Source organism: Canis lupus, chromosome X, assembly GCF_003254725.2.
Source record: "Canis lupus dingo isolate Sandy chromosome X, ASM325472v2, whole genome shotgun sequence".
In the NCBI taxonomy this organism is placed as follows: domain Eukaryota; kingdom Metazoa; phylum Chordata; class Mammalia; order Carnivora; family Canidae; genus Canis; species Canis lupus.
In genome coordinates, this window is record NC_064281.1 from 105,906,459 (window position 1) to 105,932,592 (window position 26,134).

Here is a 26,134-nt window from a genome sequence, read left to right on the forward strand (position 1 = left end):
GTTTTATTGGAACATAGCCAGGCCCATTTGCTTACCTATTGTCCACAGCCACTTTCCCACTACAGTGACAGATTTGAGTAGTTGCCACAGAGATTAGATGTCCCACAAAGCCCAAAATATTTGCTGTCTGGCCCTTTGCAGAAGAAGTTTGCCAACCATCTGGCTTATTAATTCTTACAACCCTGGAAGGAGAACAGTGGCCATAGAGAATGATTGCTTTGGGAATATAACTGGAATAAACATATTGTAGCTTAGATTTTTCGACAGAGCTACTTAAGGATCATTTAATGTGGACCATTGAACATATATCTAGTTATACTGCCTTCACTTTGTCTAAGTGGTAGCACTTAACTCAGTTGTAGATATCACCTAGGATTTTATGAATTCATGTTGAATCACTCCTACCAGTTGAAAATATATACTTCCTCATTATTCCTTTCAGTTATAGTCTTATTAAAATTGACAGACAAAAATTTAGGGGAAAATATAATTACCGGCTTTGAGAATTACTCCCCCCCGACCATACAAAAAAGTGGAAATATGCAACCCATTAGTGTCTCTCCAACATTCTTATAAGTTACTGCTAGAATATATTCCTGTTCTTAAAAAGGAAAATGACTGGGAAATGAGTAAAACTTAGACCCATATATACATATCCTCATAAAATATTGAGTTACTGCCTGTTATATATAAATGACCATGCTGCAAATATGTGTCTTGATTCAATAAGCTTTTAATTTAGTAGGGCAAATAAATAATCAGAGGACTTAAATATATGATAGGGTAAGATATATGCTTAAGGAGGGAAAGAAAGTGCTAGGGAGATTCGAAGAATTGAGTGAGAAATGAGAGCAGAGTTGGTGAGGGATAAGGAAAATGTTCTTAGGAGGCATATGAGATGGGTCCTGATGGATTGATAGGATGCAGACAGGAAGAGAGGAGCTGGAGAGCTGGGACAGCATTCCAAGTATATGGAACAAGCTTGGGTACAGAAAAACATAGGTGTGTTCCAGAGAGCTGGTCAACTCTGCCCGGGTCGCTGGCTCACAGATACTCATCTGCTGACCAGTGCTGACCCTAGGTGACATTTCCACCAATCCCTGTTTTTAAAAAAAGTGCAGAGTGGGGATCCCTGGGTTGCTCAGCGGTTTAGCGCCTGCCTTTGGCCCAGGGCGCAATCCTGGAGTCCCAGGATCGAGTCCCACGTCGGGCTCCCGGCATGGAGCCTGCTTCTCCCTCCTCCTGTGTCTCTGCCTCTCTCTCTCTCTCATAAATAAATAAATAAATAAATAAATAAATAAATAAATAAATAAATAAATCTTTCTTTAAAAATGCAGATAAATATGTTGTGATGTAGTTGGCCAATTGTCCTTTCCTGGGCTGTATTTTACCCTGTGAATATTATAATTTTTTAATATAGCAAAATGTCCTTTTATTTTATTTTATTTTGTTTTTCTAGTGGCTAAATTCTTTTTTTTTAATAAAATAATTTTTATTGGTGTTCAATTTACCGACATACAGAATAACACCCAGTGCTCATCCCGTCAAGTATCCCCCTCAGTGCCCATCACCCACTCACCCCCACCCCCCGCCCTCCTCCCCTTCCACCACCCATAGTTCGTTTCCCAGAGTTAGGAGTCTTTATGTTCTGTCTCCCTTTCTGATATTTCCCACACATTTCTTCTCCCTTCCCTTATATTCCCTTTCACTATTATTTATATTCCCCAAATGAATGAGAACATACACTGTTTGTCCTTCTCCGATTGACTTACTTCACTCAGCATAATACCCTCCAGTTCCATCCACGTTGTAAAATGTCCTTTTAAAAAATTTATTTGAGGGATCCCTGGGTGGCGCAGCGGTTTGGCGCCTGCCTTTGGCCCAGGGCACGATCCTGGAGACCCGGGATCGGATCCCACGTCGGGCTCCCGGTACATGGAGCCTGCTTCTCTCTGCCTGTGTCTCTGCCTCTCTTTCTCTCTCTGTGACTATCATAAATAAATAAAAATTTAAAAAAATATATTAAAAAATTTATTTGACAGAGCAAGCACAAGCAGCGGGAGCAGTAGGCAGAGACAGAGGGAGAAGTAGGGAGCCCAATGTGGGACTCGATCCCAGGACCCCAGGATCCTGACCTGAGCCAAAGGCAGATGCTTAACCAACTGAGCCACCCAGGCACACCTCCAAAATGTCCTTTTATAAATGAAATGATGATCTTGGTAGATGGTAGGATTTTTTTTAATGACCTTACTTGGGAAAAGAAAGATGGTTAGCAACTATATGTTTGTGCCAGGATTTTGTTGTGAAATTTTACTAGTCCATGAAATCCAAAAACCTAGAGCTAAATGGTGGAGGGCTTTGAATGTCATAGGAAAAAGAATGTAACTGAATCCAGCTCACAATGAAGAGAGTTACTGAAAGTTGTGAGCAGGAGAGCAACCTGTTCTTCAGGAGGGCGACTTGGCAGTCTGATACGTAGACTGCCGTAGAGATAAAAGCGAAATGAAAGGACGAATTAGACTATTGCAGAGTCTGTAGGAAAGTAAAAAGGCTTTGAATTGGTTTTTGGCAAGGAGCATGAAAAGAGTAAGATGGCAGTAAGAGAGACCTAGCACCTGATTGGATATGGGGGGAGAGGAGGAAGGAAGTTAAGGATGACTTCTTACCATCATCGGGGAAACCTGGATGAAAGGTACATGGGAACCTTCTGTATTTTTTGCAACGTCTTGTGAGTCTTAAACAGCTTCAAAATAGAAAGTTAAAATGAAAAGAAGACATCTTAAGGAAAAGACTTCTTCAGGGTCCCAAGCTCATATAGGGCTGAGACACCATCAAAGCTGAGGAAGACTAGCCCCCGCTTTAACAGACAACAGTTGCTTAGCTTTGGTCTGTTGTTGCCATGTGGAAATGTGGCCCAGTGTGGCCACAGCTTGCAAATTTTCAAAAGAAGCTAGAAATATGGAATCTAGATTATTTATGTGAAACTCTCAGTGTTTCGAGAGTGTGCAACTAACTTAAAATATTTTAATACTGAGTAGATCAAAACATATCTGTGAAAATCTCAGTTCTGTAACCTCTGCTATTTGATTATCGCTCTTGTTCATGTGAAAACTTTAGAGTTGAGAGGGAATTGGTACTACACACTGTAGCTTCAACCATAAACTTAAATCAGTTACAGGTTTGCACAGAAAATGATGCATTTCCAAGGTCATGATAAATTATTCTTGGTAGCATGATTAGTGGTAAAGTGGCATACTTGAGAATTCCTTCCCTTACACGGACGTTTGTTAGGCTTAGCCAACTGAGGCTTTGTGTGCATGTATGTGTGCATGCATGTGTGTGTGCATGTGTTTTAATTTCTCCATCTACACAGCTATCTCCACAAAGAATGCATTTACATTAATGGCATCGCTATTTAAGTAATTGAAATCTTATTTCTTTAAAAAAATTTTTTTCATTATGGATTTCAAATGTTTTCTTTTCCTTCATAGTGATAACTCACAGGTGTTCCAAGGTGACACATTAACAACTCGAAGAAATAGCACAACGTTTATGACACAACATTGTCCGGTAAGAAAATGCTTGTAGCAGCCTCACTGGCCAAGGCTTGTGCTATTGGTCTCAACTTGTGGTTCTCAAACTTGAGTATGCACCTGGAAGGCTTATTAAAACAGACTACTGATCCCCAACCCCAGAGTTTCTGATTCTGGAGATCTGGGGTAGGGCCTGAAAATTTGCCTTTCCAATAAGTTCCCAATTTGAGAAAAAGTGCTCTAAACATCACTGAAGGAAAAATAAACACATTGACTACAGTTATGATTGCTTTGCTGCAGCTGCAGCAGAATTAACTTTTAAATCCCATCTGGATTTAACATTGAGATTTGTTTTTATGTATAGGGCCATCTGGCTTCCAATTTTTAAAAGAACATTCTAATTTTGAGAGAAAAAATTGCAAGCTCTCCTAAGAGTAGTTTTTAGGCTTTTACTTAGACTTTTATCTCACATTCATCTTGAATTGAAAATAAAGTTTGTTTTTCATGGTGTTATAATGTAATCTCTAAATTATAACTCTTATCTACCAATTATCCTGTAAACATAGGAAATATGCTTATAGATCAGTAAACCAAAATGAACAAATGATTCACTCTATGAATCTTTTTATTGATGTGAAATTCATATAAGATACAGTTAACTATTTTAAAGTATATGATTCAGGGGCATTTAGTGCATTTACAATGTTGTTCAACTACCACCTCTCTCTTGTTTCAAAAAGCAGACATCTTGGGGCACCTGGGTGGCTCAATCTGTTGAGCATCTCATCTGACTCTTGATTTTGGCTCAGGTCACAATCTCAGGGTCGTGAGATCAAGCCCCATGTCAGCTCTGTGCTGGGCATGGAGCCTGCTTGAGATTCTCTCTCTACCTTCTCCACCCTCCCTCTAAAAAAAAAAAAAGAAAAAGAAAAAAAGAAAAGAAAAGAAAAGAAAAGAAAAGGAAAAAACACATCCCTGTTTGTTTTGTTCCCTACATGGAAAGCTTTCAGATTTTCATTATTGAGTATAATATTAGCTATAGGTTTTGGTAAATGCCCTTTATCATGTTAGGGAAGTTCCTTTCTATTCCTACTTGCTGAGTATTTTTATCATGAAAGCATGTTGAATTGTTTCAAATGCTTCCTGCATTAATTGAGATGATCATGTGTTTTTACCCCCTTTGTTCTGTTAATAAAATACATTACATTGATTTTCTTATATTGAACCACCTTCACATTCCTGGAATAAATCCCACTTGGTCCTATTGTATAATCCTTTTAATGTACTATTAGATTTGGCTTGCTATTATTTTGTTGAGAACTTTTCCATCCGTATTCATAAGGGACGTTGGTCTGTAGTTTTCTTATAGTATCTTTGCTGCCTTTGATATCAGGGTAATGCTATCTCATATAGAATATATTAGGAGGGATCCCTGGGTGGCGCAGCAGTTTGGCACCTGCCTTTGGCCCAGGGCGCAATCCTGGAGACCCGGGATTGAATCCCACGTCAGGCTCCCGGTGCATGGAGCCTGCTTCTCCCTCTGCCTGTGTCTCTGCCTCTCTCTCTCTCTCTCTCTCTGTGACTATCATAAATAAAAAAAGATAACCTCCAAGAAAAGTCCTTAAAAAAAAAGAATATATTAGGAAATGTTCCTCCTCTTCTATTTTTGGAAGAGTTTGAGCAGGATTGGTATTGATCCTTTAAATGTTTGGTGAAATTCACCAGTGAAACCATATCCAGTCCTAAACTTTTCTTTGTTGGGAGGATTTTGAAACAGATTCAGTCTCTATACTTGTTTACAGATCTGTTGAGATTTTCTCTTTTCTCTTGAGCTGATTTGGTAATTTGTGTGTTTTTTAGGAATTTGCCCATTTCTTCTAGATTATCCAATTTGTTGACATACAATTGTTCATAGATTTCTCTTACATGATTTTTAGTGAAATATTATAGCTTGGACCTCATTTTAAATTATTGCTTCCTAATCTTGAAACTGGATATTTTCTGTGGTGCCCGGGTAGCAAAGTCAGTTAAGTGTCCAACTCTTGGTGTCAAATCAGATTGTGATCTCATGGATCGTGGGATCAAGCCCTATGGTGGGCTCTGCACTCAGCACAGAGTCTGCTTGAGACTTTCCTTCCCTCTCCCTCTGCCTCTCCCCACTCCTTTCTCTTATTTTTAAAGAAATTATATATAAAAAAGAACCTGGATATTTTCTTCTTAGTAGAATGGTATCTAGTATAAATTCCACAAATGCAATATTTTACTGGGAAAAAATTAGAATTGTTCATTAAATAAATCTTTCTTCTTCTCTTCATTCACTCATTTACTCATTCACTTAACAATATTTATTGAGCACTTGTTTGTCTATCAAAGACCTGCATACCTAGTCATTCTTCTTTTCTACTCACCTAAGTCAACAAATATTTTTAAGAACCTCCTATGTATTAAGCTCTGATCTAGTTGCCAGAGAGATTTAACCTAGTAGGGGGGCTGAAGTAGGAATGACCTCCCTTAGTTGAGATCTTACTGATTTGTAGGAGTTAGCTAGCTTGGGATATGGATCATAGGGACAGGCAGTATTCCAGATTAAAAAAAATGTCATGTGTGAAGGCCTGGAAACTAAAGGGAGTATAGTGTGTCAAGAATAGAGCGTATAGAGAATTTGAAACAAGTGCATTCTGGCCAGGGTGGGAGTAAAGATGAAGTGATGAGGGCGCCTGGGTGGCTCAGTCGGATGGGTGTCTGCCTTTGGCTCAGGTCATAATCACTGGGTCCTGGGATCGAGCTCCACATTGGGCTCCCTGCTCATTGTGGTGTCTGCTTCTCCCTCTCCCTCTGCCCCTGCTTGTGCTTGCTGCTCTCTCTCTCTCTTGTGCACTCTCTCTCTCTCAAATAAATAAATAAAATCTTTAAAAAAATAAAAATTTAAAAATTATGAAGTGATGAGAGTTGGGATTGGAGATGTGGAGTAGTGTAAGATCTGTGGAAGTAGGGCCTTCCAAGTCATGCTAAAGATTTTTCACTTTAAAAAAAAAAAAGAAAAAAAAGATTTTTCACTTTGTCCTCCTAAGGCCAATGTGAAGCCATTGAAGAATTCTAAATATGTGATTGACATGACCAGATTCACATCTTTGAGAGATGGCTGCAGAGTGGTAAGTAGATTGGGAGTAGACAAAGATGTGGGATAATTGTATAGGAGGCAAGTACAGTGACCCTGGCTACTGTGATGGCTGTGGCTGTGAAGAAGAGTGGAAGATTCATGAGATATTTGAAAGGTAGAATCAGTTGCTGATAGATTTGATGGAGGGCAGGGTGATGGTGGTAGCAAAGAGGACTACTAGGCCTCTGGCTTGGGCAACTAATGGGTCCAGTGGGGCCACAGAAGAGGGGAAACTTTAGCAAAAACGTGGATAAAGAAGGGAAAACAAGTTTAGTGTTGGACATGTTCAGTTTGAAGTTCTCTATTTAAATTTTTTTTTATTTTTATTTATGATAGCCACAGAGAGAGAGAGGGGGGCAGAGACATAGGCAGAGGGAGAAGCAGGCTCCATGCACCCGGAGCCCGATGTGGGATTTGATCCCGGCTCTCCAGGATCGCGCCCTGGGCCAAAGGCAGGCACCAAACCGCTGCGCCACCCAGGGATCCCTCTCTGAGATCTCTAAATAGAAATGTTAGTTGTACTAGTTTGAAGCTCAGGATAGAGATCTGGGCTAGAAACACACATTTAGGCATTATCAATAGATCCTTATTTAAAGCTATGGGAATGAATGATATGATGTATGGAAAGAATATAAAAGGAGAAAAGAGGCTCTAGGAAACAGCTTTATTTTTTTAAAGATTTTATTTATTTATTTGACAGAGAGAGAGAGAGAGAGCATGACCTCATGAGCAGGGGGAGTGGCTGGCAAAGGGAGAGGGAGAAACTGACTCCCCATAGAGCAGGAAGCCCCATATGGGTCTTGATCCTTGGACCCCAGGATCATGCATGACCTGAGCCAAAGACAGCCACTTAACTGACTGCCACTTAGAAGCCCATAGGAAACAGCTTTAAAAGATCACCAGTAGTACCTTGAAAAAACAAGGAAAAGTATTAAGTCATACGCTATCTAGTGGTCAAACATGATAAAAACTGAAGGTGTCCTTTGAGTTACTAAAATGGAAATTATTCATGAATTTCTTATATTTGCAAGCAAGTTCCATGGAGAGAGGGGTGGGGTGAGATGAAGCCAGATTGGATTGGGTTGAAGAATGAATGCCTGAGAAGTGAGGACCTACAAGTGGCATCATACAGACTTAGCTTGGTTATTCACATGCACATTACTCTTTCTATGCCTTAGTTTCCTCCTCTGCAAAATGGGAATGTGACAGTGTCTGCCTCATAGGTTTGTTGAAGTGAGTACATTAATCAGTGTAAAATATCTCAACAAAAACTGGAAGAAAAAAGACTTAGAGCACATCGTACAGCAATGTGAATATACATGACACCGCCAAACTGGTACATTTAAACATTGTTAACATGGTAAATTTTATGTTATGTGTATTTTACCACAGTTTAAAGAAAGAAAAATGTGGGGCACTGGGTAGCTCAGACAGTTAAGTATCTTTTTTTTTCTTTTTAATTTTTATTTATTTATGATAGTCACAGAGAGAGAGAGAGAGAGAGAGAGAGACACAGGCAGAGGGAGAAGCAGGCTCCATGCACCGGGAGCCCGACGTGGGATTCGATCCCAGGTCTCCAGGATCGCGCCTTGGGCCAAAGGCAGGCGCCAAACCGCTGCGCCACCCAGGGATCCCTACAGTTAAGTATCTGCCTTCAGCTCAGGTCATGATCCCAGGGTTCTGGAATCGAACCCTGCTTGGGGCTCCCTGGTCAGCTGGGAGCCTGCTTTTCCCTCTCCATCTTCCCCTCTCCGCTGCTTATTCTCTCTCTCTCTCAAATAAATAAAATCTTTTAAGAAATAAAGGAAAAAAAAAAGAAAAAAAAAAGAAATAAAGGAAAACTGCCTATAGCATATAAAAAGTTATCACTCTGCACAGCACTGACACATACTAAGTGCTTAATAAGTATTAGATGTTTTAATAGTAATAGTACATATAGAGAGCAAACATGTACCTGGCAATTTTTAAAATGCATAATCTTCCTTAGGCATTCTAGGCTCTTAATGTGCATAAGGTTCAATGTAATATAATGCATGTTTAAAACAATCATTTTACAGAATAGTCATGTTTCACATAACTGACATCATTCACACTTATTTGTTGATGGGAGTTTCAAGACTTATTGGTTTGGCTTGCTGTAACAGCATAATGTATACTTTTATTTTGCTCAAAGTATCACTTCACTATTGTAAGACTTATGTATATTGATACTTGCTTTCAGTATAAATAGGCTGAATTGTCTAGGAGAATGATGTGATAATTAGGATGTTTCCGCAGACGTAACAAAATCCTGGTATATTACATTACAAAATAGAAATATCATTCTTAGGACACTTGGGTGGCTCAGTGGTTGAGCCTTTGGCTCGGGGTGTGATCCCAGAGTCCCGGGATATAGTCCCACATTGGGCTCCCTGCATGGGGCCTGCTTCTCCCTCTGCCTGTGTCTCTGCCTCTCTGTCTGTGTCTCTCATGAATAAATAAAATCTTTTTAAAAAAGAAATATCATTCCTGAAAAAATACATGTATTGTTGAGTGATAACATGAATCCTAGGTGTAAGGGTCCTATCTCATACTACACTGTCCTTAAAATTGGTGCCGCAAGAACCTAGAGTAGCCAAATTCATAGAGACAGAAAGTGGAATGGTGGTTGCCGGGGTCTGGGGATGGTGGTGGAATGAGAGGGGGTTTAATGGGTATAGAGTTTTGGTTTTGCAAGATGAAAAGAGTTCTGGAGATTGGTTGCACAACAATATGAATATAGTTAACACCACTGAACTTTACACTTAAAATGGTTAAGTTGGCAAATTCTACGTGTATCTTATCTCAAGAATTTTCAAAATCAGGACTGCTTTTCATATATTTCAATGTAGGTAAAATGGTTTTAGAAAAAATTGCAGTGGTAGAGTGCATTGAAGAACCATGGATGCAATTTAACATGCAGATAAAAATGCACATTTCCAACCCTTGTAAAAATCTGTTCTCTCACAATTACTTTAATTAAGCTCCAATATTATCCTCTGTACTCTCAGAAAATCACTCCACCCCACTTCTGATGAGCAGAAACTCAAGGCCCTCCTCTGACGTGGGCACCATGCTTTCCCCCCATCTTATCCCTTCGCTGTATATCCAAAGAACTCTAGGGTTAGTGTACCTGTTCCCCACTCTTACACTAGGAATTCTCTTCCTGGCACCTCTGTTGAATTGGATGTGGCCACATTTCTTCTGTCTCCACTCCCTCCTACTCCAAGAAAAGCAGGAGAAATGTTTCGTCTTCTTGTCAGAAATGTTTGTGCTCTTCTTGAACAATTTTTCCCTTTTAATTTTATGGCTACTGATATTTTTCTGATTAGGTTTAGCTTTTCATGTGGCAGCTACAAACTAAATTTAATTTACAGCCCACCCAGTAGTGAGTGCATAATACATTCCTGGCCGTGCTTTATGCTCTGTCTTGCTAGCCTACATTTAATTCATGTTCAGGATCAGTCATTGCAGGAACTAGGCAGAGGCATTGATAAACATAGCATACAGCTCTTGTTCAGGATTTTCTAAGTGCTTTATCTCTAGTGACTACAGAAGCAATGGGTTAAAAATAGCAAACGTAGTAAAGTTAAAATTCTTTCCAAAGAATTTAATGTCTTTACAATATCAGTTTTCTGTGGTTTCTCTTTTAAATGGAACTGAGCTTGATCTTTCCTATCTTAATTCCTTCCTTGCAGATAATGCTTGGGAATTGCTTCGCCCACCATACTCCCCAACACCTTCTACTCCTCCCCACCCCCATGACCTTGTTCCTTGGTCCTGGCACTCTTGCTTCTTTCTAAGGACTCCCTCTCTCCACCTCCTACCTCCAGAGTGTGAAAGAAAGGCACAATGAGAAATTTACACAAAAGACATCCAGTGAAGTTTATTGACATATCAGAAATGCTTTGTTTCTATTTTAATACTTTGTTTCATGTAGAAAAATTATCTTAGGTAATTCCCTTGCAAACACCACCTATAATAGTTAACTTATGGGAGATTCTCTTCCAGAAGCCTTCTTTTCTCCAATTAAGTTTTCAAATCATTCCTAAAAAATGCCAGGTCCAATATTTAATCCATACATTGTGGCTTATGATTTTTTACCTCAAGGTCAAATCTTACCTTCCCCAGATGTTTCACACTACATTCCTGCTAATCTCATCAGTTTTAGTCAGGCAGTCTTCTCAGGATTTCCTAGATAAAGTTTTCCAATAGGAAATTCTAAGCCTTTACCTGAAACTAACCAGTTCCTTCTCATTCCTTAGATATCAATTAAAAATAATCTCTTCCAGGAAGTCTTTCATAGTTTAGGACATTTTGCCACACCATGCAATTCTCTTCTTTTTGTTTTTTATAACATGTCATCATAATACAGCTAACGTACCATAATTTCTTTATGTTGAGCATATGTACATATTTGAGTTCAGGTTAGCATGTCTTTCCAATTAGAGTATTTCACATTTTATACTGTGAACTTTTCTGGCATTCGAGAGAGAACAATATACGCATCAGTAGTATGAATTAAATGTATTAAAATTCTGTTTGTTCAAAGATGAATGTGTGTGTATACATATTTGATGGATCTTTTTAAGGGAAAACCTTTATTTTTCAGATTTGGTGCATGTCACTGTATATCAACTTCTCAGTGATCGATGCTAATAAAGAGAAGCATTGGGGGAGAATATCCAAAACTGTGGATAAATCACAATATTTTCTACTTGCTTTGGACTTTATAGTATGCTTTAAGAATGGGCATACAATTTTTTAAATTAGTCATAATATCTAATGTTGGAGAGAGAAGGAAATTGATATTCTCATACACTGCTAGAAAGTAAATTTGTATAAGTTTTCTGGAGGGCAATTTGGCAATGGGTATTAATAGCATTGTGACCAAGAAATTCCATCTCTATGAATTTATCCTAAAGAATTAATTAAGGATATATACAAAGATGAGCTTAAATCTTGTTGTCACAGCATTATTTAATGAGTGAGCAAAAAAAATGTGGCAACAATATAATGGTTAGGGAATAGGTTAAATGAATGAGTCTTCATTATCTGTGTTTGAATCCTGGTTCTAGCAATTACTAGTTGTATGAACTTGAACAACTTGCATAATTTCTCTGACCCTCAGTTTTCTAATCTTTAATATGGGGACAATAATAATGTTTACAGGGATCCCTGGGTGGCGCAGCGGTTTAGCGCCTGCCTTTGGCCCAGGGCGCGATCCTGGAGACCCAGGATCGAATCCCACGTCGGGCTCCCGGTGCATGGAGCCTGCTTCTCCCTCTGTCTTTGTCTCTGCCCCTCTCTCTCTCTCTCTCTCTCTGACTATCATAAATGTTTACAGCATGGGGTTGTTGTGAGAATTGAGACAGATAAAACATGCCTGGCACATAATGAGAGCTTCTTATTATGGTACATTCATATAATAAAATATTCATCCTTTAAAAATGGTGTTGCAGGGATCCCTGGGTGGCGCAGTGGTTTGGCGCCTGCCTTTGGCCCAGGGCGCGATCCTGGAGACCCGGGATCGAATCCCACGTCGGGCTCCCGGTGCATGGAGCCTGCTTCTCCCTCTGCCTGTGTCTCTGCCTCATTCTCTCTCTCTCTCTCTGTGACTATCACAAATAAATAAAAATTAAAAAAAAAATGGTGTTGCAGGTAGGATGCCTGGCTGGGTTAGTCTGTAGAGCATGTGGCTCTTGATCTCAGGGTTATGAGTTCAAGCCTCACATTGGGCATAGAGCCCACTTAAAATAAAAATTAAAAAATAAATAAAAATGGTGTTGCAGGTGAATTTTAACATGGAAAGATATGTGGAATGTATTGTTATTTTTGTTTTGTTTCTACAGTAAAAATTCAGTTTATTCATCTGTTTATAACACAGTACAGGGGTGCCTGGGTGGCTCAGTTGGTTAAGGGTCCTGGGATAGATTCCTGCCCTGGGCTCCCTGTTCAATGAGGAATCTGCTTGTCTCTCTCCCTCTACCCCTCCCCTTACTCTCTCACTCTCTCTCTCTCAAATAAAATATTTTTAAAAAATAACAATACACAAGAAGCAAAGTGTTTCACATCATAGGTTTCACTTCCAATTCCTTGAACTGTTCATTTTTTGGCTGAAAGGAGAGACTAGTGGGGAAAGCCAGGCAATGCCTAGGCTACTAAAATAAGGCTGGGGTGGGGGGCAACGCTAACATCATCCTCACAGGGATGGCCACAAGGGGCTGTTCCTTACAAGCTGATTTCCTAGAACTGGTAGCAGGAAGCACAGGAGCACCACTTCTAGATGCTCACACTTCATTCAGCTCCACCACACAGGCAGGCACAGCAACACCTTCTGGCAGTTGCCCTTCCTGGCTTCCTAGATGTGGTAGTGCAGAGACATGGCATACTTTCTCTTGAATTCAGACCTAACTTTTAACACGTACCTTTCCTTCACTGTGGGCAACCATGTTTCTCATCAGGACCTTATCACAAGCCTCCTTACCCTTCATGGAATCCTAAAGTCAGTCCACAAAATAGGGGAGCTTGTTCTGAACACATTGGACTAGGGTCAGAAAAGCTTTTTCCAGGTCTCTTTTGACCTCCTCCTTGATCATAAGGGCTATAGCTCTCGTACCTTTCAAATTCTTTCTGGATGTGATACACACTTACTCAGTCATGATGCTGATCCCCTTGGGAACATCAGTTCCTTTCCTCTTCACTTCAGCATTAGAGATCATAGTATCTAGGCTCAAACAGTTCATAATCAATGACAGAGCCATCCTCTGCACTTCTACCTTTGCAAGGGCAACTGTCAGCAGAACTCACAGGATGTGTTAGAAACAGTATCCTTCTCCAAATCAGTCTTGTACATTTCCTTGTAGACTGTTAATTTCCCCTAGCACCTAATTAGTCTTTGAGCAGATGATCTCAGTGAGGGAGTCCTCATCAGTCCTCAGCACCTTCATGGGGGAGGCTTTCAGCTCGGAAGCCTCATACTGAGCAGGTGTTTCAGTAGGCTCCAAATCGCCTTTTCCAGGTGGCCAGGCACGGCTGAATTCAGTGCCCATGCAAATTCCTTTTTGGTCCTTGTCTGGTAGGTGAAGGCAATATGCTATGTCCCCTCATTGCTGTGGTTGGTCAATATGTTGGTGACAGTGACTTCATCCACACCTTTAGTCTTGATGCCATTTCAATGTTGAAAGCATTCCACTTAGCATCAAAGTAGGTGTATATTTTGACTGACCTGTATGCATATAGGGGTGTAGAGTCATCACCTTCCAAGTGGAGTTTGCACAGAATTTCATGAACAACAACAAAAAAGAACAAAAACAAACAAACAAACAAACATAAAAAGAATTTCATGAACAGTGGACATTTTGATAGATGCTGGCCCATAAGCTGAAAGCTGCAAGCATCCTCAGATGCAGAGCCAGAATGTGTTAAATAATTTTAAAAAATGGGGGGATCCCTGGGTGGCACAGCGGTTTGGCGCCTGCCTTTGGCCCAGGGCGCAATCCTGGAGACCCGGGATCGAATCCTACATCGGGCTCCCGGTGCATGGAGCCTGCTTCTCCCTCTGCCTGTGTCTCTGCCTCTCTCTCTCTCTCTGTGACTATCATAAATAAATAAAAAATTTAAAAAAAATGGGGCTTCTAGGTGATTCAGTTGGTTGAGCATCTGACTCTTGGTTTTAGCTCAGATCATATTGTCAAGGTCATGAGATCAAGCCCCATGTCTGGCTCTGTGCTTAGCACAGAGTCTTCTTGAGAGATTCTCTCTCCCTCTCCTTCTCCCTCCCCTCCTCCCCCAACTTGTGCTCTCTCTCTCTCCCAAATAAATAAAATCTTTAAAAAATTATAAAGAAAAAAATAAACTGCAAATAGTATGTGCAGTAGGATCCAGGTCTGGAAAAATAAACACCGAGATATTATTACTATGGTCATCTCTGGGTGGTGGGTGTTGCTGTTTTTTTTTCCCATTAATTACGTTTTATGCTGTGCTGTATAATGAGAAAAAAGTGAGTCAGTTTCTGTTGAAAAAAAAAAAAGATCAGGATGAGTAGATGGAGTACAGAGGGTTTTTAGGGCAGTGGAACTACTCATGATACTGTAATGATGGATATGGATCATTATACATATATCCAAACCTATAGAATGTATAACATGAAGAGTGAACTCTAATGTAGACTATGAACTTTTTATGGTAATGACGTGTCAGTGTGGGTTCACCTCTTATAACAATTTACCACTTTTTAAATTTTATTTATTCATGAGAGACAGAGAGAGAGAGGCAGAGACATAGACAGGAGAAGCAGACTCCCCGAAGGGAGCCTGATGTGGGACTCAATCCCAGGACTGGGATCATGCCCTGAGCTAAAGGCTGAGCCACCCAGGCATCCCACAATTTACCACTTTTGTTCAGCTTTTGATAGTCAGGGGAGGCTCTGCTTATGTGAGAGCAGAGGAAATCTTTGTACCTTCCGCTCAAATTTGCTGTGAACCTAAAGCTGATCTAAAAAATAAAATCTATTAGGGATCCCTGGGTGGCACAGTGGTTTGGCGCCTGCCTTTGGCCCAGGGCGCAATCCTGGAGACCTGGGATCGAATCCCACATCGGGCTCCCGGTGCATGGAGCCTGCTTCTCCCTCTGCCTATGTCTCTGCCTCTCTCTCTCTCTCTCTCTCTCTGACTATCATAAATAAATAAAAAATAAATAAAATCTATTAAAAGTAAATTAATTAAAAGATCAGATGGGAAAATGAATGAAGAATGCAGGGTAGCAAGGAATAGATATCCAAGTCTTATAAAGCTACCATATATAATTCTAGTTGTTGTTTATATGTCATTAAACATTTAATTCTAGAAATATTTGATGATGATGGTGATAATGGTGGTAGTGGTAGTAATAGTTACTATTTACTGAGCGCATACTATGTGCCAGTGCTATGTGAAACATTACATGCATTATCACCATTATCACATTTCATACAAATAGACACTTGAAACTCTTGTTACATTGCATATAACACTTCCATATAGCAACAAATAATATGTCCAATATATCTCTTTTTATACAAGTTTATGGAGAAGAGTTTCCTGACTTTTGTGAGAAGGGTCAGCTAGTAGCCTTATTGATTTAAATTAGGAATTTTTATTTTAACTATATTTTTTAGAGAGAGAGAGCAGGAGGAGGGGCAGTGGCAGAGGGAGAGAGAGAATCCTAAACAGGCTTCATGCACAGCATGGAGCCAGACATGGACCCAATCTCACCACGCTGAGATTGTGACCTGAGCCAAAATCAAGAGTTGGATGCTTAACTGACTGAACCACCCATGCTCCTTGAATTAGGAATTTTCTTGAACTATCAACCCTAGAACGTGATTAGTACAGGCTAGTCTGAATTTCTGGCCAGTGAGCAGTCATTAGCTGTCTGATACCTCCTTCTTCATAGTCATCCTCTGGATAGAAACTGAACCAGGCTCAGGCCAATGAATATGGACTGTGTCTCTTCCAAAGTTAAATAGACAGTGCTATTAGGTATAATCTGCTCATCTGTGTATACCAAAGTAGATCATTTAGCCACAGTTCAAAAAAAAAATTTTAAGTGTGCCATTCAAGGCTTTCCAGTATCTTCACCCCCTCATCCTCAGAATCTTCTATCTCTGCAGAGATACCTTGCATTACACTCACACAGGACTAGCAACCTTTCCTAAAACGTGTTTCCTAAAATAACTTTCTTAAAACATGTTTCTTAAAACATACCTAGAACTTTCCTTTTTCTGTTGCTTATGCTGTCAAACTCTTCACCCTGCGAGGCCCAACTCACACTGCCACTTTATGCCTTACCTGTCTCCCATCTCCCACTCCCTGTGCCCATTCCCTTAATCTTTGCTTTTTATCCCCCACCCCACTTTGCCTCCATTTGACACTTATTTCCTTGTCTCTTATGTAATAATTTGCTCTCATGTCTGGACTGTAAGGTGTCTGTGGATAATAACTATGGCTTATTTTTTTAAAGATTTTATTTATTCATGAGAGACAGAGAGAGAGAGAGAGAGAGAGAGAGAGGCAGAGACACAGGCAGAGGGAGAAGCAGGCTCCATACAGGGAGCCCAACGTGGGACTCAATCTTGGGTCTCCAGGATCACACCCTGGTCTGAAGGCAGGCGCTAAACCGCTGAGCCACCCGGGCTGCCCGGCTTATTTTTCTTTTAATCTCCCTTTCCCCTCTGAGTAGAAACACAGTTCCTTAAACATAGTATGGGCCCAATAAATAAATATTGAAATACTTAAGAGTTAGCCCTATTTTTCTGACAGTGGCTTGTTATGATAAGTAATTATGGCTCATTGTCCAATATAATTTAGATGTAGTGAATTTTCAGTGATCCCCATATGAATTTTCTATTATTACTTCTATAACCTTGGCTTCTAGCAAATGATTAGAAAAAAAAAACTGGTTTTAATGATTTCTTCAGCAAAATATAACTAGTGAGGGAAAATGCTCCTTAAAGAGTCATATGATACATTTAAAAATCTAATAAAAAAATTCAGACCAGTTACTTCATAAAAATACTTCTTTATCCAACACACCTTTTGAACACTCATTTCCCCACACACCAATTCACTCCTCTTACTGCCTTTCCTGGCTAGTACCCACCCATGGGTTTCAGCTAGGAACCTCAGACCAATCTGGAGCTCTTTGCACTCTATCTTACTTTTTTATTTTTTGTAAAAGATTGATTTTATTTATTTATTTATTTATTTATTTATTTATTTATTTATTTATTATCATGTTAGAGAGGAAGTGCACGTGAGCTTAGGGAAGAAGGGTTAGAGTGAGAGAGAATCTTAAGCCGACTCCACACTCAGGGCAGAGTCGGACGAAGGGCTTGATCCCATGACCTGAGATCATGACCTGAGCCAAAATCAAGAGTTGAATGCTAACTGACTGAGCCACCCAGGCACTCCTAAGGATTTTATTTTTAAATAATCTCTACTCCCAATGTGGGACTCGAACTTACAACTCTAAGATCAAAAGAGTCCCGTGCTCTACTGACTGAGCCAGCCAAGTGACCCTCTTCTCACTTTCTCATCATTTTTCTAGTCTTCCTCCTCCTCTTCCTCCCACCCTTTTTCATTCAGACTTTCATTATCTTTTACCTGGCCTTTGATCCTGCTTCTAGTCCCTCTTCCCTCCACCCTCAATTTGTTCTGTATATGGTGCTAGGGTTGCCTTTCTAAAAGAGATATGATCTTGTTTAAAATGCCTTTGAGTTTTAAGAACTCAGAAGGATCTATGCTTCAGGTTTCCTGTTGGGCTCAAAGGCTAATGTCCAAAATCCATAATCTGGTTTCAGCTAAATTTCCCCAAATTTGCTTCCTTTCATGCCCTATAGTATTTCAGCCACCCTGAATCTCTCTGTTTCCCAAACATGCCTCTGGCCGAGCATCTCTTCCCACTCCCTGAATACCTGCTTCCTCTTCTCTGTCTACTGAATTCCTACCTTCCTCTGTGAAGCCTTACCTAGGGACCCCAGGCAGAGGTATAGTCTCTGTGCTTTGACTTCCCACAGATCATAACGTGTTCTGGCACTGACGTATGGCCTAATTTTCCCTAGCTACACTTTGAATTTCTCAAGGACAGGAAAATGTTTTATTTCTCTTTGGATCCTCGGGGCCTAGCACAGTGGTTTACCTCATTAAATATTTCTGAATGCACAACTCAATGTGGTCTTAAGATAGTAAAAGTAAGATATGGTAGATTCATTATCTGGCATTTCAAGAATGAACCAGGATACAGGTAGAATGGATGAGTTCTAAAGGCAATTTTCAAGCCTTATTTTCACACTTAGCTTTAAATCCCCCCCCATTCTTTCATTTTCCTCTTGTGTGGGTCCTCATATGCTTTGAGATAAGACAAAAAAGGAGAAAGTAGTCTATATGACAAGTATTGGAACAAGCAAGAGTAAAATGTGCTGAAATACTTGAAAACTATTGCCTTAAGCCATTATATATTATGAAAGTGTGGTTTCCTCACCTGGGTTCTAAGATACTTGATGGGGTTATTTTGTTTCTTGTAAGAAAAAACTGGCAAGAAAAAATGAGGTGATTTTAAGATCCATTGCCTTGAGAAGAGGAAAGTAGAGATAAAATGTTCTCTTAATGTTCTGCCTGGCATCTCTTATATTAAGTTATTTTGTTCTATTATATATATGCTTTTGATTAGCATCATTCTCAGTCATGAGTCAATTGGATTTTTTATTATTTCTTTAATTTTAAACTTAACTAATACTGTTGCTAACATGCATTAGGCACTCAGATATTTTAGATAACTTTCAACATTGACTTAATTAATGTTTAGAAATAATTAATCAGAAGCATTAAAGCCAGCTTGACTTCAATTTATTTTTTTATTGAAGTATAATTAACATTCAATGTTATATTAGTTTCAAGTATTGACTTCTTTAAATTTCAGTTTTTGCCACCTCCTTCCATCCCCACTCCCATGTGTGGTTCCTTTGGTCACCTTCATCAAATCAAACAGGTAAAAAGACTTTCAAAACCAACAACTGGTAAAAAAAAGGGAAACCTTATTTTTCTTTTAAAAAAATGCCTGTTCAGTAATTCCAATTGAGATCACATGTGATTCTGTTTCTAATTCCAGGAATGGTTTTTCTAAAAGAAAAACAACTAAGGAGTCCTATATTGCTTTGAGTTATTACCTATTTTAATAAACTGATAGTTTCCAGAAAAACTGTATACTCTTCTACCTTAGTCTGGCCTCTTTCAGAGATCTCAAAGAAAAAAGAATATTAATTTAATTTGTAGGTTCGTAATGACCATAATTATTATGCTTTTTTAAACCATCAGATGGAGAAATTTTTTTTTGAGAAATTTTTTTTTGACAGATGAAATGGCCTGTATGCTATCATTTTGTGTTAATTTCTTAGTGATCTAAGGGACACTTTGTATCTCACTGGCTTATGTTCTGTGCTGGCGCGTATGTGTGCATGTGTGTGGGCGATTGCGCACACACGCATGTGTTTAATAGCAAACACCTAATACACAGTTAAACCTTTTAATTATCCAAAGATTAGCCACAGAACTCAAAAGATCAAATCACCAGTCTGCCACAGGTGGTGGGATTTTTCTGACCCAAGTACAAGCAGACTTTTGTTCAAGGGGGGCTTAACTGTTATGAAGCACCTATTATTCACTATAGTGCTATAATGGGTACTTTACAACTGTGCTCTCATTTTGTCTCACAACATAAGGTCAGAAACTAACGATGAGAGAAATTTAGTAACTTAACCAATGTCCAGAGGTAGTGAATGTCAGAGCCAGGTTTAGCCCCAAATTACTGGATTCCTTTCCAGCTACCCTTTCCCTGTTTCAGTGGTCTAAAGCCATAGTATCTCTTAAGACTGGTGTTTAGGACTCCAACTCCTACTTCCTTTCCCTCTCTCCCTCTCACACCATGGCTTCCCTAAAGTCCAGCCTGTCATCCAGTAGCAAAAATGTATGGTAAAAAGATGTTTTTCCTTTTCATTAGATAAAACATTCTTTAACTGTCTTTGTGACTATGGAGCTCTTTTAGAAGTTCTTAGTGAAAGAACCTAAAATTTGTAGGTAAGATGACCCCTGGTTTATCTGTGCAATTTGTTTTGTTGCTTCCTCTAAAAGAGATTAATACTTAAAAATTGATTACATGTTGTTATTTGATTATGAAGCTTGAAATCAAGATAAATTTAACTGGTCAGTAATATAAATTGTAAAGCAATCTATTTCCATAGTGACAGAATATATGTTATAAACATTTAAAATGAAACACAAGTAGAAAGTGAATTAAATGGGAAAATAGAAATAATATTAGCTTTCAATCTGGGCACTGATTGAATGGAAAAATCAAGACTTATTTTCAGCAGCTTAATGGTCTGATAGATATCTTAAATTGCATATTTCTTTATATGCATCTTTTTTTTGATAGAGACAAAGAGTGAGCAGGGAGGGTGCAGAGGAAGAGGGAGTGAAAAAGTCTCCAGCAGGCTCCATGCCCAGCGTAGAGCTCAATGCAAAGTTCTAGCTCATGACCCTGAGTTCACGACCTGAGCCAAAATCAAGAGTCGGATGCTTAACGACTGAGCCACCCAGGTGTCCCTCTTTATATGCATTCTTTAACCATGATTTTTTACTTTTGGCTATTGAGCTTATTAACCTTTTGGGCAGGAGGATGCCTGAAAGTAAATTTCTGATCTCTTTTTACCCATAAACATTCAGTATGAATCTCTGAGAGATTTCTTACATTATCACAATGCCATTATTACATCTAGCAAAATTAAGTTATTCTTTAATGTCATCTAATAACCAGTCCATGTTAAAATTCTTACTGTTCTCAAAATGTTTTTTTAGTGATTCAAACATGTTCCAACCATGATCTCTCAGATCTCTTGTTTTTTAAGATTTTATTTATTTATTTGAGAGAGTGAGAGAGAGAGCTCACGTACAAGCAGCAGGGGAGGGGCAGAGGGAGAAGCAGATGCTCCACTGAGCAGGGAGCCCTACATGGGGCTCAATCCCAGGACCCTAAGATCATGACCTGAGCCGAAGACAGCTGCTTATCCAACTGAGCCACCCAGGCGCCTCTCAGGTCTTTTATTTAAAACAGCCTTCCCCTCCTGTTTTTCTTCCATGCCACTTATTTATTGAAGAAACCAGGCCATTTATCCTGTAGACTGACCCATATTCTGATTCTGCTTCCATGTGGTATTTCATGTTTTTTTGTTCACTGCATTTCCTATAAACTGATTTGATTACATTTTCCTTTACTTTTAAATAAGCCCACAGCCCACGCAATATTAGGTTCTGGGTCAACATTTAAGTCAATGTATGGTTTAAGTTGCCCCTTCCCTTGCAGGCAGTTAATGAATAATTTCTTCTCAATTGGGGCTGCTAGGTGTTTTCTAGGTATTAGGGAGCTTGAGAAAATGAAGCTGGAAGTTAATGTTCTGTTCCCCCTTAGCTTTATTGATATGTAATTGACATACAACATCATTTAAGTGTAAGGTGCACAACATGATGATTTGATTTATGTACATATTGTAAGGTGATGACCATGGAAGTTAACTTTCTAAATACATAGCAATTCCTAAGTGTTCAGGAACTATTCCTTTTATGTATTTTCCTTTCCTAGTAACAATTGAGTTTATGTTTTTTTAAATTATAGGCTTTAGGACTTTATTTTTTTATTTTTTAAAGATTTATTTATTTATTTATGATAGACATAGAGAGAGAGAGAGGCAGAGACACAGGAGGAGGGAGAAGCAGGCTCCACACCGGGAGCCCGACGTGGGACTCAATTCCAGGACTCCAGGATCGTGCCCTGGGCCAAAGGCAGGCGCTAAACCGCTGAGCCACCCAGGGATCCCCTTGAGTTTATGTTTTAAGAGGTTTGAAAGCACTCAGCTTTTAGGTCCTTATCCCAGAGCCCTAAACATAAGTAACCACCCTGTCGAAATAGCTTGTGTATTAGTTTGCTAGGGCTGCCATAACAAAGTACCACAAACAGGGGGCTTAAACAACAGAAATTTAGTTTCTCACAGCTCTAGAGGCTGGAAGTCTGAAATCAAGGTGTTGGCAAGATTGATTTCTTCTGAGGGCTATGAGAGAAGTGTCTGTGTGTTCCAGGCCTCTGTCCTTGGCTTATAAATAGCCATCTTTACCTTCACATGATGTTTTCTCACATATGTCTGTCTCCAAATTTCTTTTTTATAAGGACATATTGGATTAGGGCCAACCTTCATAAACTTATCCTAACTTGATTACCTCTGCAAATACCCTATCTCCAAATAAAGTCACATTCTGACACACTAGGGATCAGGACTTCAACATACTGGATTTTTAGGTGGGGGGCACAATTCCAACCATAACAGTTTGTTCACAGTATATGGTCTTTAGCTTTACTTCTATTCCCTGACTTGTTAAATAGGATATAAAATCATTGATACCTAGAACGTAACTTTTTTCTGCAGTACCTTAAGTAGCATCAGTTAAATTATCTACTTACATGCTAGCCCTGTATTTCTAGCATCTCCTCCTTTTGTATCTTTGCAAATGTAAACTTTCCAATACATATTACGGTCGTTTTATCTTACCTGGCTTGGATAAATTAAACTGGGTTGAGACACAAATGTAAAGGAACTCTATGAAATGAAGCCATTTAAAACAAATGATGCCAGGGTGCCTGGGTGGCTCAGTCAGTGAAGCACTTGCCTTCAGCTCAGGTTATGATCCCAGGTTCCTGGGATTGAGTCCTACATCGGGCTCCCTGCTCAGTGGGGCATCTACTTCTCCCTCTACCCCTCTCCCCTACTTGTACACTCTCTTTCATGCTTGCATGCTCTCTCAAATAAATAAATAAAATCTTTTTTTTAAACATTTTGCCAATTGCCAATTTCTTTTTTTTTTATTTTTTATTCATTTATGATAGTCAGAGAGAGAGAGAGAGAGGCAGAGACACAGGCAGAGGGAGAAGCAGGCTCCATGCATCGGGAGCCCGACGTGGGATTCGATCCCGGGTCTCCAGGATCGCGCCCTGGGCCAAAGGCAGGCGCCAAACCGCTGCGCCACCCAGGGATCCCTAAATAAATAAAATCTTAAAAAAATAAAACAGATAATGCCAGCTGGAGTGCAGGGCATGTTTTTGATAGGGACCATTTAGATACCACAGTTTGATAGGTTGTCTTATGGACTTTGCTATCATTTCTAGTCTAGAAAAGCAAGGACATTAGATTTCAGTGATATGTCTTTCAGTCTTCCTTGAAACCTACTAGTCTTATTTTATGAAAAGATGTTCTTTAAGGGAATAGCCTGGTTTATTTTAAAAGACATTTAATTTGATCTTAGTTTACAAACTGTTTCATTCTTTCAGCAAGCATTTGTTAAGCAGTGTGCTGGCGCTGGGCAACTAAAATCTTTCAGGCATGCTCACCTTCAGAGAGCACAAGTGTCTAACTTACCATTTCCATTTTTACCCTGGATCCTAAAGACCTGAAAGCTAAGTTTAGTGCTTAAGTGCAGCAACTCTCCTTAACCTGAATTTCTAGCATAGAGTACTCTTTGCCCCTTGACAGTTATGTGGCTCTTGACCTTTTATCCTTAACCATCTTATTTCATTATAAGCATCTCATATCCGTTTTGGAAATAGGCAAGATATAAGCAATAAGAGTTAACCTGCTTTTACTAACAACCCTCAAAATAGCTGATGTTGGCTAATGGTCTTTCAATGGGAGGAACAATAGGCAAAATCCTAACTTACTTTGGGAAAAATTACTCTTGTTGGTTGACTAAATTACAAAATACTTTGAGCCTCTCACTACAGGAAAACACCTACATAAGTATTAAATGGAAGAACTATACTAACCTCACATTTTGTTGAAAAGATTTACTGTTATTCCACTGTTTTAAAAGACTAGCTTCTTAAACATCCTTTCCCAATTTCCCTCATTTTCCATAATGACTTTAGAATAACTCAAAGCTCTAGATTCACCCTCAGTTCTTCCTTATTTTTCTACAGTATCCAATTAAGCATTGAATCCTGTTAATTCTTCCTTGACAACATCCTCTCTGTTCCCACTTCCTCTGTCCCTTGGGTCCAGATTACTATAATAATATTCTAAGAGATTTCCTATTTTTGCCAGTTTAATCCAACTTCTACAACCACCACTAAGATAACTTCTTGAAGACTTCATTTTCACCTTTTCCTCCCCTGTGCAAAATGTTAAAGTGGCTTCCCATTACCTATTGAATAAGAGTAAGAATAAGAGGGGTGCCTAGGTGGCTCAGTCAATAAAGCGTATGCCTTCGGCTCAAATCATGCCCAGCATCAGTCTCCTTGCTCAGCAGAGAGCCTACTTCTCTTCCTCCCCTCTTACTCTGACTGCCACTCCCCCTGCTTGTGCTCACTCTCTTGCTCTCTCTGTCAAATAAATAAAATCTTTAAAAGTAAGAATAAGAATAGCTCAGTTGTAGTAAGTACTTACTTACATAGGTTGCCAGGCACTGTGGAAAAGAAATTGTACACCTGCTTTGTTATCCTCAAGTCTTATCATCATCCTCATATGGACAAGGAGACCGAGGCTCAGGTTCAGTCACTTGCCTAGGGTTGCACAGGTAATAAGTTACGGAGCTGAGATTCAACCCAGTTCTGTTTGGCTCCAAAGCCCGGTCCTAACTAACTATGCTATTCTGCCCAAACTCTTAAAGCTCAAACCCTTCAGTTATTTAAGATCCTGGAAATCTGGCCCTATTTTCCCTCTCCAGTTTTCTCTCTCACGACTTCCTAGTACAAACTGTTTCAGTCAAGCTAGCCTCACTACCCTGAAACCAGCCACGTGCTTTCCTGCCTCTAAGCTTCTGTTCACATGGTTCCTTCTGCTTGGCATATCTTCCACCCTTGGCTTGCCAGATTTGAAACCACCTTCAAGGCCTAGGTCACATTTTAATTCACACAACACAAGCTTCTCTTCTATTCCAGACCACCCATAACATATATTGTTTATGTAGGCAATACTATTTAAACTCTTCGGATCATACGCTGCACCAATGCAAAATGTTTTAGCGCATCCTTCTAATACATGATGGGCATGTACTACCAAACTAGTATATAATATGAATCATTGAATATATGCAAAATACGAATATAAAAAGGATGAAATAGGGACGCCTGCGTGGCTCAGTGGCTGAGTGTCTGCCTTTGGCTCAGGTCGTGGTCCCAGGACCCTGGGATCAAGTCCCAAATCAGACTCTCCTACAGGGAGTCTGCTTCTCCTTCTCCCTATGTTTCTGCCCCTATCTCTGTGTCTCTCATGAATAAATAAATAAAATCTTTTTTTAAAGAATAAGATAAAGATAAAATTATGGTTTTAGAACGTTTTAAATATTTTATTAACTATAGGTCATTATTGAGAGTGAATATGAATTCATATTTCCAATAGTCCTCATGATTTAAAATTACTTTAACCAGCTCCTTGATAGAGATTAGCTCAGCATTGTGTTTTCACAAGCAGATGGCAGATGATGTGTGCTGTGCTAGGAGCTTCACCTTTGTCATTTCCCTGTCATTCGCTTAGACTTGTATTACAAATCTTCTGTCCAACATTTCTTTATAGAAATCTTGTTAAGATACTTGTCTATTTTGTGGAACTCTGTTTAATTAAAACTAAATAATATATCCATATGGCCATCTAACTTGGAATTAGTTATAATTTAACTAAAAGCCAAAATCACGCTGGTTTCTTGCAAGATCTTTGGACCCTCTGGGCTGAATGAGGGCACCTGTATCAATCTGTATACTATTAGCAAACTTTCATTTCTTACTATCTTAGATTTTAAAATATATAAATTGAATTTCTATGGTTTTCTTTTTGCTTCTCGGTGGATCA

At 39.3% G+C, this 26,134-nt stretch overlaps 1 protein-coding gene and 1 pseudogene across 15 annotated transcripts in view; one reads left to right on the top strand and one right to left on the bottom strand.

Annotated features, from left to right (window-relative positions):
• Positions 1–26,134, top strand: part of LOC112649252 (P2R1A-PPP2R2A-interacting phosphatase regulator 1-like) — an 89,067-nt gene that overhangs the window by 6,747 nt on the left and 56,186 nt on the right. For 11 of the 15 annotated variants that reach the window (XR_007409336.1, XM_049107348.1, XM_049107349.1 and 8 more), the window contains 3 exons: positions 3,492–3,570; positions 6,605–6,685; positions 19,171–19,239. Coding sequence is in view for 14 of the 15 variants with exons in the window: in XM_049107348.1 (XP_048963305.1) it covers positions 3,492–3,570; positions 6,605–6,685; positions 19,171–19,239 (229 nt within the window). In the remaining variant the exon portion in view is untranslated. The remainder of the gene's footprint in view (positions 1–3,491; positions 3,571–6,604; positions 6,686–19,170; positions 19,240–26,134) is intronic. The other 4 variants (XM_049107356.1, XM_049107358.1, XM_049107351.1 and 1 more) reach the window with 3 other exon arrangements.
• On the bottom strand, positions 13,013–16,572 carry LOC112649509 (annexin A2-like; annotated as a pseudogene).